The sequence below is a fragment of the Neurospora crassa genome, linkage group IV (assembly GCF_000182925.2).
Source record: "Neurospora crassa OR74A linkage group IV, whole genome shotgun sequence".
NCBI lineage: Eukaryota > Fungi > Ascomycota > Sordariomycetes > Sordariales > Sordariaceae > Neurospora > Neurospora crassa.
The window spans coordinates 3,403,068-3,419,299 of NC_026504.1; the positions used below are offsets into that span (position 1 = coordinate 3,403,068).

At 51.4% G+C, this 16,232-nt stretch overlaps 4 protein-coding genes and 1 non-coding gene across 5 annotated transcripts; 2 read left to right on the top strand and 3 right to left on the bottom strand.

Annotated features, from left to right (window-relative positions):
- The first annotated feature begins 49 nt into the window (after window positions 1–49).
- div-4 (nuclear division- 4) lies at window positions 50–1,947 on the top strand. The gene is made up of 3 exons (XM_952410.3): window positions 50–364; window positions 416–1,469; window positions 1,529–1,947. The coding sequence occupies exons 1-3, from the start codon at window positions 279–281 to the stop codon at window positions 1,559–1,561; spliced, it is 1,173 nt and encodes a 390-aa protein (XP_957503.3). The 5' UTR covers window positions 50–278; the 3' UTR covers window positions 1,562–1,947.
- A 1,026-nt stretch (window positions 1,948–2,973) lies between these two features.
- NCU04425 (hypothetical protein) lies at window positions 2,974–6,973 on the top strand. The gene is made up of 2 exons (XM_952409.3): window positions 2,974–3,685; window positions 4,306–6,973. The coding sequence occupies exons 1-2, from the start codon at window positions 3,525–3,527 to the stop codon at window positions 6,479–6,481; spliced, it is 2,337 nt and encodes a 778-aa protein (XP_957502.1). The 5' UTR covers window positions 2,974–3,524; the 3' UTR covers window positions 6,482–6,973.
- Window positions 6,974–7,166: 193 nt separating this feature from the next.
- NCU04424 (hypothetical protein) lies at window positions 7,167–9,250 on the bottom strand (the record flags this gene model as incomplete). Its single annotated transcript, XM_952408.2, has 8 exons — window positions 7,167–7,202; window positions 7,283–7,348; window positions 7,442–7,592; window positions 7,659–7,844; window positions 7,912–8,614; window positions 8,768–8,943; window positions 9,013–9,046; window positions 9,166–9,250. 8 exons carry the CDS (start codon window positions 9,248–9,250, stop codon window positions 7,167–7,169), a joined length of 1,437 nt encoding a protein of 478 aa, XP_957501.2.
- A 904-nt stretch (window positions 9,251–10,154) lies between these two features.
- Window positions 10,155–10,254, bottom strand: NCU15633. Its single transcript, XR_897890.1, has one exon. It is a non-coding gene; the product is annotated as a 5S ribosomal RNA (ribosomal RNA).
- Window positions 10,255–10,463: 209 nt separating this feature from the next.
- NCU04423 (hypothetical protein) lies at window positions 10,464–15,231 on the bottom strand. The gene is made up of 3 exons (XM_952407.2): window positions 13,213–15,231; window positions 12,376–12,783; window positions 10,464–12,316 (listed from the first exon to the last, which is right to left on the bottom strand). Exons 1-3 carry the CDS (start codon window positions 14,779–14,781, stop codon window positions 11,177–11,179), a joined length of 3,117 nt encoding a protein of 1,038 aa, XP_957500.2. The 5' UTR covers window positions 14,782–15,231; the 3' UTR covers window positions 10,464–11,176.
- Between the last annotated feature and the right edge of the window lie 1,001 nt (window positions 15,232–16,232).

Consider the following 16,232-nt stretch of genomic DNA (forward strand, 5'->3'; position numbering starts at 1 on the left):
TGAGTCCGGCGTGTGTCCAATGCAATTGCTTACCTACTCAATCGTGCGTACCTCCACCAAAATCGAAATGCCAAACACTTTCACCTGACGCCAAGTCCAACCCCAGATTCGAGAATCGATGATCCTTTGATGTTTCGATTGGTTCCTGTCTTCGAAAGCCATCATCTTTTTCTCCCTCAGTGTCGTAGATCTCAGCTGTGCGTTGAAAGTTAACCGAAGAAAACTTGGACACACCGTGCACTCCTTCTTTTGGGCAGGGTGACTGGAAATATTTCAACATGTCCCATTCTCCTCCTGAGAGTCCCGGGATGAGCTGGAAACAAAGCCTGACGGCCTCAGAACGATACGACAATATCCAGAAACTGTAAGTCGCTCTGTGCACATCACCTGACACATATGCTTATCAATTAACAAGACAGCAGTTTGTGGCCGCGGCAGGACTGAGTGAAAACGCCTTTGCCCTGGAGAAAAACGCCTATGAATCTGCACGCACCAGGGAGGAGTATGATGAGTTTTGCAACCAGTCCCTTTTTGGATCTTCTGAGGCAGATCAGGCCGCAACGGCTGTGTCTAACGAACAGGATGAAGATGGGAACGCCGAAGTGGATCCTGGAGTTACCATTGGTGACTATCAAAACTGCTACTACATTACGAGCGGCGTGACTGCCGATGTCTACAGAGCCGGCGACAGGGCGCTCAAGGTCATCGTCGAGACTAGAAACATTGAGCCTCACAATCCAACACGAGAGGCAAAGCTCCTGGGCCTCTTAAGCAAGCCATGCATCCCTTTGCTCGACACCTTTCGAGACTACGAGCAGCGTCTGGTCTTAGTCTTTCCATACATGCCGCTGACTCTTGAGAGCCTCCGGGAGCGGGCGCCTCTCAAAGACAGCCAAATCCGCATCATTTTCAAGGATGTCTTTACTGCTTTGGCCTCTTTACATAGCCAGGGAATCATTCACCGCGATGTCAAGCCTTCGGCTATTCTCCTTGAATCCCCCACAGGGCCAGCCTACCTTTCCGACTTTGGAGCGTCCTGGCATCCGACCCTGTCAGCAGCCACGGAGCCCGCAGACAACAAGATCTTGGATATTGGTACCGGCCCCTACCGAGCCCCCGAAGTCTTGTTCGGGAATCACTCGTATGGGCCTCCTGTCGACATGTGGGGGGCAGGCGTGATGCTTGCCGAGTGCTGCAGAAGAGGGGCGAACAAGCACCTATTCGAGTCACGAGCTGTGCATGAGGACGGGAATCAACTGGGTCTCATTCTTAGCATATTCAAGACCATTGGGTCACCTACGAGGGAGAGCTGGCCCGAGGCCGTGAGCTTTAGGACGCCTCCCTTTGACATCTACCGCGAGTTCGAACGTCGCTCATGGGACAAAATTCTTCCGGATGTAACTGAGGATTGGAGGGAACTGATAAGTGGCCTTGTGAAGTATGATAGCGGAAGAGCTACGGCGGAACAGGTATGTGACCTATCTCCGGTGTCAAACCGACTCTTTGCTAACGGGTTCACGTTGATTAGGCACTCCGATACCGCTGTATGAATGAAACGTAATGATTTTTTTTATAGACAAACAAGTTGATGGACGCGGTGGGCGGTGTTACCTCTTTCTCCAAGGGCGTAGGGTGAGTAGGATGGAGATATAGGAGTTTGTTCTGGATGGAGTTTGTGACTTCGTCTTGAGAATCGGGTGAAAGCCTTTTGATGTACTCTTGTCTTTGTGTTGAACTTCGACTCAGTCGAAACAAGAAGATCACTTAATGGCTGTATGCGCTGTAGCCCAGAGCCAAACTTGACCCGTACCGCAGCCCGGGCAGGCTTGATGAACTCCGCTTCCAAAACCAGATCTTAAATGTGGGCCGACGGCGACGAAGATACGGCAGAGAACATTCTGGACGAGTTTACAACGAAGAAACAATTTCCCAAGAAAATCGAAATCATGCTCAATTATCGATCGAAATAGGCAACAGGTGAGCAGAGCACAAAAAGAAAAGATACTGGAACGGGAAAAAGAAAGCATTGGGCACCTCTCCAAATGTTGGACAGTGTAAAGAACTGAAGTGGAATCCGGGCGTGAGGTGTCCGTGCGCGTGATGGTGGATGAGCGCTCTGCCGCTGTGGGCTGCTGTGAGCTACGAGCTCACCCCTGCAAGCGGCGTCCACAATTCGACGCAGGTACAGAACTGGTGGGAAGTAACGTTCATCCAAACAAATTGAGGGTGAAGCGGGGATGTTGGACGTTTATCGTGGTTGACCATCCAACCTAAGTTGTGAAACATGGAACATTCCCTTCATCTTCCATCCTGCCGTTTGTTGACAAAAACTTGGAAGAGCAATCTGCCGTCAAGTTATTCTTCCAACGCCGAGGAAGAGGCGAACAGACAGAAGAATATCTTCCGCCGATTGCAACCTCGACAATGACGACAAACAGAAAACCTACAAGACGGCGGATGTGGTGAAGTGACGTTTCGCGAGGGGCCAGGAATCAAGAAACTAGCCCGCTGTAGGGCAGTCAGCAAGATGAGCAGGGGAAATACCAGGTTTGTTTACAGGAACAGTATGGGGTAACAGGGCTGCTACCTAGTCATGGATGGTTCCATTGCTGGGGTTCGGAGCTGGGCGTTGATCAACCGCCGTCTGGTCACCCAATTCACCTCACATCTTGGGATGGGAGCTCGGGAGTTTCAACGGTCCTGAATAATCTTATATCATGCAGGATGGATCGTAGAGAAGTATCGAACTCGAAGGAATTTGAAAAAGCTACCAAGACTAAGTTTGTAGGTGTTTCCTCAATCCTCAGCTATCTCTTCCTTTTACATCGTGCCTTTCTCCCTTCCTTCGCACAATTTTCGCATCGTCCATTCCAATCTTCTGGTACCGCATCCTTTCAACCAATCACGAGCGACCCCAGGTTGTTTCAACTTCACCCATCAACGACAGCCAACGGTTCAGCATCCCAAACAGAATCTCGCAACGCGTTACGCCAGTCCTTACTTTGGGATTGGACATAGCATCAGACCTGGGGGCCGTCTGGGGGTGAGCGACTAGCCATACATACGGACAGGTACGACGGTTCAGCAAAAAGTTTATTTTCCCCCCGGGTTCACAAAGCACCAGACACGGTCGACTTGTTCTCCGGGTCGCGGGAAACGGCCACGCTTAAATACTGCCGGCCACCTCTCGCATCCTGACGATTCGTTCAATCCCAAGACCTTTTCGTTCCAGGCCTCTCTAGACTGAAACGCATCCCTGCTGGCCGGGTTGGCAGACACTCGCTCAGATATTTTGAGTTCGGAATTCTTGGTCCCGACTTTGGCCTTCTTCTTCACAATATTTAATATCTAATACCGTGCCCGAAGCATTCGACCGAGCTAGAAAACGCCCGTCTCGGCTCTCGAGGTTGTTTATGCTCCAACCCGTGCCCGGCGCTTGACGATCTTGCAACCTACCCAGCATAAGCGCAGAAGATCGTGGACTAGGAAGACAACAGGATATCAACTTGGGAAAGACCCTGAAAATGCCCGCCCAAACCAAGCTCGCTCCTCTCAGGCGTGCCGCTCCCACCAGGTTCGAGTTCCTCGACGACAACGACAGCGACAGCAAGAACGACATTGACCAACCTCTGTCTGCATCTCATGCGGCTACGGGCCTGGGCATAAGTGCTAGAGTATCTGGACAGTAAGCATTTGTTTTCCATTTCCCCATTCCGTGTCTCAATGGCACATTCATTCCTTTGTCCGTCGTGTTTCACGGGGCAGGAATTCTCCCAGCATTTTGTTGTCTGGTTGTCGGTATTTGGCTGGACAAGCTGAACCGGTGCCCTTGACACAAGCTGCAGGGCGGGTTTCTTTACTAGTCCCACACGCTAGTTGTCTCTAAGTGGTGGATTACACGCCTGAGTTGGACAGCTTCCATCAGCCTCCGTTGGCTACCTTACCTAGGTACTCGTGTTCGCTGTGCCACGATACCTATGCCTGGTTGACAGGATGCTGCGCGCCTTTGAAACAAACACATGCCACTACCTACCACGCCCCTTCCGTCGCTACCTATGCATCATTTATCTACAACCTCGTCCCACCTTGGCTGTTCGAGCGACATCAAGCGATGTGTAGTCAAGAATACCTCGAGAAGAACAGTTGCTCTCCCTAATCTCTTTCTCTCAATGTTGGCCAAATCGTCTTCTTATCCCTTCAGCAAAGCTTAGATTCCTAAGTCGATAAGCGAACAACCGCCCACTCAATTGGGCGCTGTGACTGTTACAATCGCGGTAAAACTAACCACGCTTCGCCGACTTGTAGCAAGACCGTCCCGGTGCAACCCCCGCCCAGAAACCCGCGACGTCTCACAGCCGTTCAGCAAAAACAGACCTACCGACCCTACCGACCCACCTCATCAATCTACTCGGAAATTTCTCCGCCTCTTGCACCCCACGACCCCAAGCAACCTAGCACGCTGGCGTCCCATTACTTTCAACGCTATCGAGGGGGCGAGGAGATTTCGCCCCCCAGCTCGCCAGAGCCGAGCTATGCTCAGCCCCACCATCGGCCTCCCATCCTTCCACCGGGCGATGTCTCGCCGATCGAGGAAGAATATGAGGAGACGGCGCAAGGAGCTTCCGAACCTCAGCCCTATGGGAGGACCCAACATCCACACTTTTACCAGGGTCCGGGTTCCCACTCACCTCCATCGAAGCTCAATGCTGCGGCCAGCATCAACGTGATGCCCCGTGGCCAGCGCAGACTTTCGGACGCGGCCCTTCGCAATACTCATGTGAATCGTGCACCCCCATCGCGACAACCCCGGGCCCCGGGACCGGGTTTACCTTTGTTTGATCCGGTAACCGGCGAACATCTGGACAGCGCGCATGGCCGTCCGCTGAACAGGCCTCCGCCGGGTGCCCCCCATGGCCCAGATCCGAGATCCGCTCGCCAGCCGCCGCCGCCGCCGCCGTTTGCAGGGCCACAGCCGAAAATGGCTTCTGCCAGGGATAGAATGATGAGGATGATGAGCGCGAGCCCACGAGAAAGCGGGTCAGACCCAGCAGCAGGAGCTTTCGCGGCCAATCGTCCTGGTTGGCGTGGACCAAGCGGTCGAACAGCTATCGTTGATCCCGTCCGTGGTCCTCCTAAGGTCCCCCCACTGAGGATACCCGATCGCGATGGTAGACGGGTTGTGTCGCAAGATTCCGGACCCAGTCAAAGACCCGAGTTGTCTCTGGGTATTCCTAGACGGAATCAAATATCCCCGCCAGCTCGTGCTGGTGCACCGATGGGGTTTGCGCCACGGGACCCCGGCCAGAGAGTCATATCCTCGTCTCAGGTTCACCCGCAGTCTGCGACGACACCGCGACCGCTGAGAAGTCCAATTTATCCGAGTCCACCGTATTCTGCGATTACCCCACGAGGAGATGCACCGTTCGTAGCAGCCCAGCAGCTCAAACGTGACGGTATGGGTCCTCAACCTCCGATGGCGTTCACCCCTGTTTCACCAACAAACACTTCTGTGAACTCCAGCCCACAGAGCTCACAGCCGAAATCGGTTCAGAGGAAGCCCACCTCATCTTACGCCAACCATCAATCCCAGGACTCTTTCTCTTCAGTTTACTCCCAGCAGCAACCTGAGGTGCCGAGACCGAAGCAACAGCCTCCTACCCCCCAACCCGTGGCTGCCAACCCGCTTCCGGCCGATGAACCTTGTATAAAACCCCCTTCGCGTTTCAGCGTGACAACGTATGCGTCCAGCATATCCACCATAACCCACGCCCCACGCGAGTCCCTGGATGATTTCCATGACAATAGTGATTACCAGCCCTCATTATCCAGCATTTCGCAGCGGCGTCGTTCAGAGAGCCCCAAGGACGAAGAGCCGGTACAATCCATCATGAACAGGAGCAGACCCAAACTTGAAGGCTTCGACTACAAGAAAAACCAAGTCCCCATCGTCGTCTCCCTCAAAGACCAAATCGTCTCCCCCTACGAGAGTGTCGTCGACCGCGAATCTCCCGCTGCCCGCGACCGTCGAGTCGGTATCGCAAATGGATTCAAACCTACTCCCAGGCGCGTCTCCGCCACCCCCTCCGACATCAACAAATCCCTCCCTCCGGCTCCTCCTGAACTCGAAGCTTTGTCCCTCCACGACGGCAAGCCTTCCAGCCCTAAAGACCTCACCGCCTCTGAGCGCGTAGCGCTCTACGACGCGCAAATCCAGGCCCTCGGTAACCGTCGCATCAACATCACCCGCTCCATCAAACAGATGACAGAGCTGATGCCGACGGACAACATTTTGAACAGCGAGGCGGTCCGCCGCAAGCGCGAAACAGAAAAACAAAAAGTCGAAGGCCTAAAAACAGAGCTGGCAGAGGTGCAGAGGCAGATGTACGAGCTGGGACTGAAGTTGCATCGGGCGTATAAGAGGCAAGAGAAGGAGGCGACTTTTGAGCCTACTACGCTTTGGGTGAGGAGGGTTACTGGGTGAGGGGTTGGATAAAGAGGGAGCTGGTGTGGGACATGGCAATTGACTTGCTTTTTGTCAGTCATATTTGAACATGTGACAAGTTCTTTTTCCTATGTATGTCTTGGGAGGACGGTCCTCTTCTTCTTTATGAAGAGCATGCATGCTACAAGCGAGCGGGTACTAGTGCCGCGGTGCAGTTCAAGTGGAGTTTAGGCATGAGCTGTGGGGTTTTCTTACTGCTCTTTTTGCGATACGTATAATGACGACCAAGTAAAGTTTTCGTATTTGTATCTGTATGGATGACATGTTGGGGCAGTTAGTGGGATAGTTCCAACGGCAGATGGAAGGAAATAATGGATTGACTAACTGCATACCATTTGGTCTTCCATACGTACAATATGTGAAAAGCAGTACAGTTGAGAATAATTATCGTACAAATTGCATAGTCAATTGTACAATAGCATGCACATGAACAGAAAGTCCCAACTCAACTCGGTACTACCAAGAGTCCACTGTGAACTATCGATTTGAGGGGAAAGTTAGGTCAAACTAGAAAGAGTAACAAACTTATGGAAATGAGAGAAGGATACGAGAACGGACCCCCTCCCTCCTCCCTTTGAATAAGAATAACAACCCAAAAAAAAAAAAAAAAAAAAAAAAAAAAAAAAAAAAGGACTGTAGGCGATGTCCGTGTGACAGACAGCCATTAATCGAGTTTAACACCTAGCACGGCCTTGAAGTCCTGTGGTTGTAGAAGCAGAGTTTTAGTTCTAGTGACTGCTCCTTTGGCATTGAGCCTGAATTGGTACGTGGCCATCTTACCTCCAGGTTATCGTTGACCCCATCACCGGTGTCGAATGTCAGCTTCGCGAGCGTTTGCTTCTTGGTCTGTAATGCAACGATGTTCTTTGGCTTTGGTTAGTACCGCTGTCGGTAGGTGAACATGGGGGGGGGGGGGAGGTTGTCGCATGCGTCGCTTACGTCTTCCACGGTTCTTTTCATAATGTACCTTGTCACAAGGACATTTTTCGTCTGGCCCATGCGAACTGCCCTAGCAATAGCCTGAGCCTCGACTGAAGGATTCCAGTGCGGCTCAACGACATGTACGTGACTTGCCGCTGTGAGATTCAGTCTTTGGCAAACGTTAGCAGAGCGATCCAGAATGTATGATACCTGGAAGACATGGTTTGTGACTTACCCGACTGCCCCTGTACCCACAGACATGATTAGGATGAACGCTTGAGGATCTCCCTGGAAAGTCCTGATAAGTCTCGTTCGCTCGGAGATGCTTGTTTTGCCATGCACAAGGAGTGCAGCGACACCTGCGTCTCTGAATATGTGGACAAGCCCGTATAGAGTGGGTATCCACTGAGAAAATATGAGGCTGGGTCGTTCTCGTCAGTTCTGTTGCCAATGTCCGGCAAATTTCCATGAGCTATGGCAATACTTACTGCTTGGTGCCCGTTCCAGCTTCAAGTACTTGCTTTCTCACGGCTTTAAGCTTCGTTGAGAACAGGTCTGTCTGCAACGAGCTATTGATATCGATTGTGTCTGCGATGGCGTCGCCCAACAAGCCAGTTGGGTCAGGACTCTCTCCTGCATTCACGAAATGACTACCAGGTTGAAGAGGGCGACGACAGTTTGGGCAGAACTGAATATCCCCAAAGTCCACGTCATTCTCTAAGGATGAGCATCGTTCACACGACGTGTCAACCTCCCCGTGCTGTGGCGTAAGGTAATCCGCAGAGGCCCATAGAGGGTTCAAAGTACCATGATTGCACATCATGCGCATCTTCAGGATAGCAGTGAATAGTACATTGTACAGCTTGAGGGTACCTGTATCTTTGCCACTGACGATGTCGTCCAAAAGCCATTTTGTCCTGCTCAAAATAGCATCGTAAGTCCACTGTTCTTGATCAGAGAGAGCCAGATAAATGATCTTGGACGTTGATGGGGGTACATCGAGACATTTATCCGTTCGGCGGAGACAGTACGAACGGAGGTAGGCTCGCAATGGTTCAGAGTTGCACCTGCCTCCCCCGGAGAGGGGCTCCAGAACGTGCTTTCGGAAAGCATTTTTCGCCAAATAAGGCGGTAACCGAAGGAAATCCGCAAGAGATGAGAGATCCTCTAGCTTGTTTTGAATGGGTGTACCTGTCAAGCACCACCGTCTGGTAGTATTGAGAGTTGCAGCGGCTCGGAAGTAGTGTGTAGAAGCATTTCGTGTGCTGTCAAATATGTCAATGTTGAAATATTTCAGCAAATCCGCAATTTTGGATAAACAGAAAAAGGTTGAATGTTACCTACCTTCATCGAGAACTACCCTATACCACTCCATTCTGTGAAGCAAACCGCTTCTCTTGTAATCGGATGCGAGTGTAGAGTATGTCGTGAGAACCAGATCTGTGTCCATGAGAGTCTCGTATCCCCGAGGCTTTTGTTCCCCATGGAATATTGTGACGTGCAGAGCTCCAGACATGTGACTAGAAGTAGAGGTGGTTTTACATCAGCTTGCCAGTCGAGAAGTGCGGTGCGAATGATTTGACTCTTACCGTTCAATCTCGGATTGCCAGTTGTCGATCAGCTCTTCATAAGACGCAATCAGCTATAGCTTAAAACCGCAGGACTTCGATTGGGGTAGAACCTACGCCGTGAGGGTACTACAACCAAGGTGGCTCTTGTAGGTGTTTTGTGGTCAGCTTGACGAAACGTAAAGTCGGCAAAGTCAACGGCAGATTGCAATGTATGTAGGATGGTGACAAGGGTACTAAGGGTCTTGCCCATTCCCATCACGTCGGCGATCAGCCCGCCACAGTTGGTTTTGAGTTGCTGTTAAGAGAGGACATGGTGCGACAGTATGGTTGATTCTTAGTAGATTTCCGACATATTGTCAAGCCGAGGAGTTCCATAAGATCTTGTCCACGGTGAACACGCAAAACAGAGCAGACATCCTGGAGATGGTCATTGAAACTCGGGGGTTAGTAAAATTCTTGAGAGGGTTGTTGGACCATCCAAAGCTGAAGCCTAACGCAACCGAGTGGCACGCTCTGGTTTCGAGAGTCAAAACCAACCGCAAGGCGGCTCTCGATAAAGAAACAAAGGACATCATTGATGGATTCAGACCGGAGGAGTAGCATAGTTATAGCACGCGAATGGGTCAAACGTGACCATACCATACCGGGAGCTTGTCGTAAGAACATAGCGGATGGAAATATATCCGAGAATGGCCATTGGTACTTCGATGCCTTGCATACTTCGGTGATCTACATCCACGGCTTTTGTTGGATGGGGATATCACAGACGTTATAATTGATAGTAACTGTTAACATCGTCCCACTAAAAGTGCCGAGCCACACATGATAACTGACTACGTATGCCTAACAGAAGCAACCTTAGTGCCCGGCTGCGCTATGACTGGGTTCGGAACGCGCCGTTACCCGCAACGATTGCGTTACTCGCCCTAACATTTATATCCCGACAGAGGTGTAGCTGAGCCATCAAATCCCCTGTTAAAAGCTACAAAAGATTACTAGTACTCCCATAGACAAGCCACCATTTTCTCGAGTTCGCCGTCAACAACCGAACCCATGCTGTTCCCGCTTCAAAACATATGTCGACGTACATGGGTGCAAGAGGAATTCAATGTGATGCAGCAGCGAAAGAAAAAAAAGATATCTGCGAAAAGAAAAAAAAAAACATACAACACCTGGGATTCGCTGGTCGTCACCGACCCAACTACTAGTCAGGCGATTGGTAGCTTATCTATGGGAGAGCGGACGGGATCCCGAGTTTTCTACCATCTATGGTCGTATGTGTTTCATTCAGAGGTAAGCTGCACTTATTAGGACAAGATCAGAAGCATAATGGTGGACAGACATACAGCTGAACCATTATTACGTTGTGAGTGAGTTCTCAGAGAGCTACCACGTAACTGTAAGCTCGCTAACGGGTTTCCACCCCTCTCTCTGTCTATGTGAGTAGACGGGGTATATCTATAGGATCTAAACCATTGGATTCTAACTAAACCCAAGTCGTTCTTGAACAACTTTTGTAAGAATAACGCAAATATGATAAATATGGGATGCTATACCTAGCTCATAAGCCACAACTTTTCGGCTTTCCTTTCAAAGGCTGGATGCCTTGACTATTTGTCCATTTCTCCATTCTTCGCGGCCTCGATAAGAAACGGCTTCAACGTGCGTATGTACCTATTTAGGTATGGCTAAGTATTCTCTCACTGGGGATAAATGATATCCCATATGGCGCAAAAACTCCTTTCTTTTTCTGTCACCCCTATAAAATTCCAGTTCTCGCCATGCAATGATGATAACGATAACCATGTGATATGATATGCAATGGGGAACAAAGAAATTGTAAAAGAAAAGCACACTGAAGCCAGACTGGGATACTGATTTGATAATGGTTGGATGATGTCAACGAGGAAGACGGGAAGGGACAGTGATATAGTAGCATATGAGTATGTGACCATTGAGAGGCTGCAATAACGCGACCCTTTTCTTTTCCTTTCCTTTCATGCAACACAGCGATAATGATGGAAGAACAATGGACACCTTTTCCATCAAAACATGCCGACCATTTCCCTCACGAACGCGCTTGCCGTAATTTTACCCTTTACTCTGGCCACATTGACTTGCGTCTCCGACCTGATCGTTGTGCCCGTTTTTGCGAATGCCAAGTAGAGTACTTAGAACTCTCCTATGCGTTTCTCGTCGCTAGCGTCTGCCTAACATGCGCCGGTAGTGTCGATGGGATATCCTCGTCGTCTGAAGAGTCCGAATCGTCGTCGTCGTCGTCGTCGTCGTTATGGTTACTGTTGTGGTTGTTCTGCAGTGGTCTGGAGGCCGGCCCGCTTCCCGGCTGTTCATCGACATCCATCTCGTCATTTGCCGTGCTGGACCTCCCTGAACCTGACGCGCTATCCTCTTCATCCTCCGACTGGCCGTTGCTACTAGCAGTCTGATGACCCGAAATAGGTGATGGGCGGGTAGGATCATGAGTTTCAGCCGTGGCCGCGACACCAGCGAGGCCACCGCCGATCTCAGATACGGAAAGTGTCGATTTAGTAGGCGTCTGGTAGGTCCCGCTTGCGTCCATCCGCCTTCTCTTAGCCTCATGCTCCTCCCATACGGCATTAGCACGCGGCGCATTAGCCGCAACCCAACCGCTACCGGCTGGACGAGGGAGAGCCGTGCCCGTGGCAGCAGAAACAGAAGCAGAAGCAGCAGCAGCAGCAGCTTGCTGGGCCGCGGCTTTTTGCTTCTTCCTGAGCTTCTCGAGACCCATTCGCTCCTCCTCTGCTTGGATTTCTGCTTTGGTTCGGCGTTGGCGAAGGCGGACTCCGTATTTCTTCCTGATCATCGATTGCTTGGTACCGAAGCTATTCCGGAGTCCCTCGATCTTGATCCGCCGCTCGTTCTCGTCGGGTATCGCGTATGCTTCGGCAAATCTAGGTGCAAACTTCGCTTCTGCTTCCTTGAGGTCGGCGTCCATTGCCGCTAGTTGCTCCTCAGTTAAGTGGCCGTAAGGGTCAGCTGCGTTAGGGGTTTTGGTTCCAGCAGGAGTTTCAGCAGAGGGTGTCGAGCCGGCCGAGGTCAGGTCGATCGTCCTAGCAACCGCTGGCGTTGCCTGTACTATAGACGAAGGGACTGGAGCAGCGCGAGGAGGACGACCGGGTCCTCGAGCTAAGGGTGGCCCAGGGTGGAAGCAAGTTCGAGCACGTTCGTGCGTTTGGTGCTCATCACTTCTGGTGAACCCTTCGCCGCAATACTGGCATGAAAACTCGAAGCCCTTTGCGCTCGCCGGGGGACGTACAGTGCAGAGTCGGCGCGACGTGTGCTATATTAATCTACGTTAGCAACTTCTCCTGAGAGGATTTTGAGTATGAGATCACTTACGTATTCGTAGGGAACTTGATGTGTGAAAACCCTGTAGCACCCCATACACTGCAAACGGCCGGGGTAGGTTGACTGGGGTGGAGGAGGAGGCCGAGCAGCCTGCGAAGTAGGCGTGACCCTCTCGTGCTGCTCTTCCACAATATCCGCAGGATTGTAACCAAGACGTTCAGCCTTGGCAAGGGCCGTGATCAAGGGTTTCGCCTCAATCGTTAGGAGTCGTGCGTTCAGGCACTTGTCCAGAAAGGCCTCGCTGGCCTTGTTGATAATAGCGTCGGCGATGTCATCAAGATCAGCCGTCGAGAAATGGCTGATTAACTCGTGCTTTGACTCGAGAACCATCTTTTGCCCGAAGTCTCTAACTGCGCGCCGTGTAATAGATGGTACAGCGTGATGTATTGCTGCATTCAGCTAAAGATATGGTCAGAAAAAGGGTTTTGAACGTGGGCTGGTAGTAGAGCTCCCAGAGTAATAGAAGTGTAAAAGGGAAAATGAGGTCAAGTGGTAGTAGTTAGAGATATATGGAAGGTGTAACCCATAAGTAGGCGCATTATCTACGGAAGATGGGATAAGATGGTTACGGCAAACTTCGAGGAGATATCATGACCTCGACATCTTATTATATGGTATCTCGTCCCAGCTTTCCTCAAGTTTGTGTATTCCATCCCACTTGCGTGCAATTCTACGTGATAAAGGGCGCCATGTGCTGAGGACATAAACTCTGAGATGTACTCCATCCACTTCTGATGGGGTAAGATCTGGTGAGGTAAACCCAATGTGATTGGATGCTTGGTGACTTGAAGATGTGAAGCCAAAGCAGGTGAAAGCACGTGGACTTACAATAAAAGCTTGGTGAAACTCGGTACCCAACATACACTTCTCCCAATTATCTCGAACAACGCGCCGAACGGCCTCGGGTGTGCTTTGTTGGATTGCATAGGTCAACCGCGTGCAATCGTCTGCGAATTTCTTGTTGAGGTGTGCGTGAGTTGTAGCTGGCGAAGGGAACCCAGAGCTAGAGATCGGCTCGGCCGGTGGCGGCAGCTGGCTCACGGGCCGCGACCTAGGCGGGTCCATGATGATAGGTCTTGAAATCAAGCCGTCGTTGCGCGATGGATATTGGTACTCGTATGGATGGTGCTGCTGCTGGGAAGGAGGGGGAGGAGGGTGGTGCTGAGGGGCCCCGACAGGATAGGAATGCTGGTAATGGTGCTGAGGATGCGCGGGCGGCGGGGCTTGATATTGGTATGGAGAGGCTTGAAGGTGATGTTGGTATGACTGTCGTGGGGAATGCGCAGGCGGTGGGGGTTGAATCGCGGTCACCGGCACCGGGGCGGGCTGGAGCGGGGGTTGTTGCGTATGGTAAGTTTGAGGATGGGATCGAGACGGTGGGCAGCGATTGGGTTCGTGGTGCGATCTGGCTTGAGCTGGAGCAGGCTGGCCCAAAGATTGTAATTGTGCCTGGGCGGGAAGTTGTGATTCAGTTGCCGGTTGCGATGGGGGATGATGCTCAATGTGTTGCCGGAACAGTTCGTACTTTAATTGCGACGGCGGCGGCAACTGCGATGATGATGATGATGATGCTGATGCTGGATGCGCGGACTGAGCGTGGAGTCTTGCCGGGTGAGCGTGGCCACTGTCACTGTCGTAATGGACCGTTATGGGGTCTCTCCATCGAATAGGGTCCCTGAAATTGGATCGAGCAGAGGCTGTGATCGTGGTACTCGGGATCGTCGTGGTCGCAGGGTCGGTCGCAGACACAGTTGCGTTCGCAGGTGTCGAGGTTGAGGTCGAGGTCGCGGCAGAATTTGTCGCGTCTGGGGCAGGAATCGGCGACGGAGCGGGTACCTGAGACGGGTTCTGGGACTGCTGGGGCTGCCCATTTAGTGCAGACGGGGGCCCGTCAACCGTCACTCCCCGGGCGGCTCCAGTGGTGACGGTCGTTGGCTGCTCGCTGCTATGGAAGCTTCCACCTGGCGCCGCCGTGTCTACGCCACCGGGGACTGTCCCGTTTTTAGGGTCTTGAGGGATGTTCGCTGTCACAGAAGATGCGGATATATTGGAATTGGAGACAGAGCTGCGTGGTGTCGCGGTTGCGGTTGTGGGTCCTGTACATGACGGCAGGTGCTGATGATCGGCCTTAGCAGTGGGACTTGGCGCGGCATTGGAGGTCGGGGGCTCGATCGCCGTTGCACTTGTCGATGAACCTGTGGTCGGGGCGGCGGCGGTTGATGAGGGCAATGGGATTCTGGGCGCGTCGGGTTGCGGTGGTGTGTCTGGAGCTGCCGGCGCCGTTGGTCTTGTTGGTGGTGCTTGAGGCTCGTGGTGTGGTGACAACGGTGCAGCTGACTCCGGGAGCTGTTCCTGCAGCCGCCAATGCGGGACGTCTGAGGCTGGTGAGGTTGTCATGACGCTGAATTCGACACGGGGTCACAGGGGCTCGAAGCCAACCAGTCCGTGGATTATCTTTCTTCTACTGGTACCTGATCATCCAACAAATAACCAATGGATGGATTTTCTTTTGCCTACAGGTAGCGCAGGTAGCCTGTGTTTCGTAGAGGAAAAATTGCAGAGACCAAAGAGCTCCACGATGGGACGCGGGGGAGGAGTAACCTAAGGTATGCCGGAGGTAGGTACTGGCTGCTGAATGGTCCGATCCGAGCTTTCCCAACCGGCCGTTTGTTTGGTGATTTTGCCAAAACCCGGGTGTTGTAAAGTTGTTAGGTACTGATCAGTTGCCGGGTCGCGAGTCTGTGTAGCCAAGCAATTCGTCAGTTTTCAACCATACCGAGGTCCCGTGCTGGATAGTAGCTATCTTTTCTTGTTGACTTTTTTGTGCGTGTCCCGGGGATGGATGCGTTGGATGTTTTAATAGTTCGAGAACCCACATGAGCCGCTGCGAGGATTATCAGGCATTTAACTCACACCCTTGTACGGGAAAACTTCTACACAGTACCTGTACATGTCACAATGTCAATAATTAATATGAAGCGGCCTTTGAAACTAAACAAGATGACCAAAAGGCGGACATATATATCTTCTGTCCCTCTCTGCGCAGCCCATGAGAGTCTATCGGAGAGTTGTGTAGATAATGCACTGAAACCAGGACATTTTCTCATTGAGCTCTACATGTGAGAGATACCCCGCCACTGTCGAGTTATACCGGAGGTCCACCCTTTGTTACCGTATAAATTACAGCTCTGTTGATTACCTTCAAATTACCAATCGGGCTAGACTTCCGTGACTTCTAATTGACGAGCCGCAACCATGGACAATCGAGGCCGGCTTATGTGAGTTAATGTAGGAAGCTCATTTGCAGCAAATGATACCTGATTGGTAGTAATTAATTATAATTCTCTAGTCTAGCAGAAATTTTCCTTGCGCTCCCCTTGTCCGTTCTTGAAGCATGTGATGTGCTTAGATCCTTATCCTGTTCCAGCCCGTGTTTTCGGTGCAGTATTTAGGTCTGAACACAACCTTTCTTCGTATTTAGTTGTGCTAGTCTTTGATGTTGGTGTTCGTTTGTCTCTCATTGCCGTCGTGACTAGCTATAATTCATGCGTTTGTAGACTCGAGTCGGCGGCACAGACCTCGACCAGAGCATTGGGACATCTACCCCGAGCGTTTATACCGTTCGCTAGCAACAAAATCTGTAATTTGCAGTCCCCCTAGTTGCTATCAACACAGAGCTACACACCACGTAAAGCTTTCATCTTGGGTCGCGTAGAAATTGGCAGGGGTTTGTCTGAATTGATACAAATGCCCTATACGCCTTGGCAGTCGTTTGTTATTTGCAATAATGAAAAGACCCCAAACCAGTCTCTATTGGCATTCAACGCACTCGGAGGAGTCTGGAAGAT

Bases quoted from the DNA above. Each gene is read 5' to 3' on its own strand.
- div-4 (XM_952410.3), top strand. From the start codon at position 279: ATGTCCCATTCTCCTCCTGAGAGTCCCGGGATGAGCTGGAAACAAAGC. The intron at 365-415 runs GTAAGTCGCTCT...TCAATTAACAAG, and splicing joins TACGACAATATCCAGAAACT to ACAGCAGTTTGTGGCCGCGG. The intron at 1,470-1,528 runs GTATGTGACCTA...CACGTTGATTAG, and splicing joins GAAGAGCTACGGCGGAACAG to GCACTCCGATACCGCTGTAT.
- NCU04425 (XM_952409.3), top strand. From the start codon at position 3,525: ATGCCCGCCCAAACCAAGCTCGCTCCTCTCAGGCGTGCCGCTCCCACC. The intron at 3,686-4,305 runs GTAAGCATTTGT...GCCGACTTGTAG, and splicing joins AGTGCTAGAGTATCTGGACA to CAAGACCGTCCCGGTGCAAC.
- NCU04423 (XM_952407.2), bottom strand. From the start codon at position 14,781: ATGACAACCTCACCAGCCTCAGACGTCCCGCATTGGCGGCTGCAGGAA. The intron at 12,784-13,212 runs GTAAGTCCACGT...CCATATCTTTAG, and splicing joins AGTTTCACCAAGCTTTTATT to CTGAATGCAGCAATACATCA. The intron at 12,317-12,375 runs GTAAGTGATCTC...AGATTAATATAG, and splicing joins ATCAAGTTCCCTACGAATAC to CACACGTCGCGCCGACTCTG.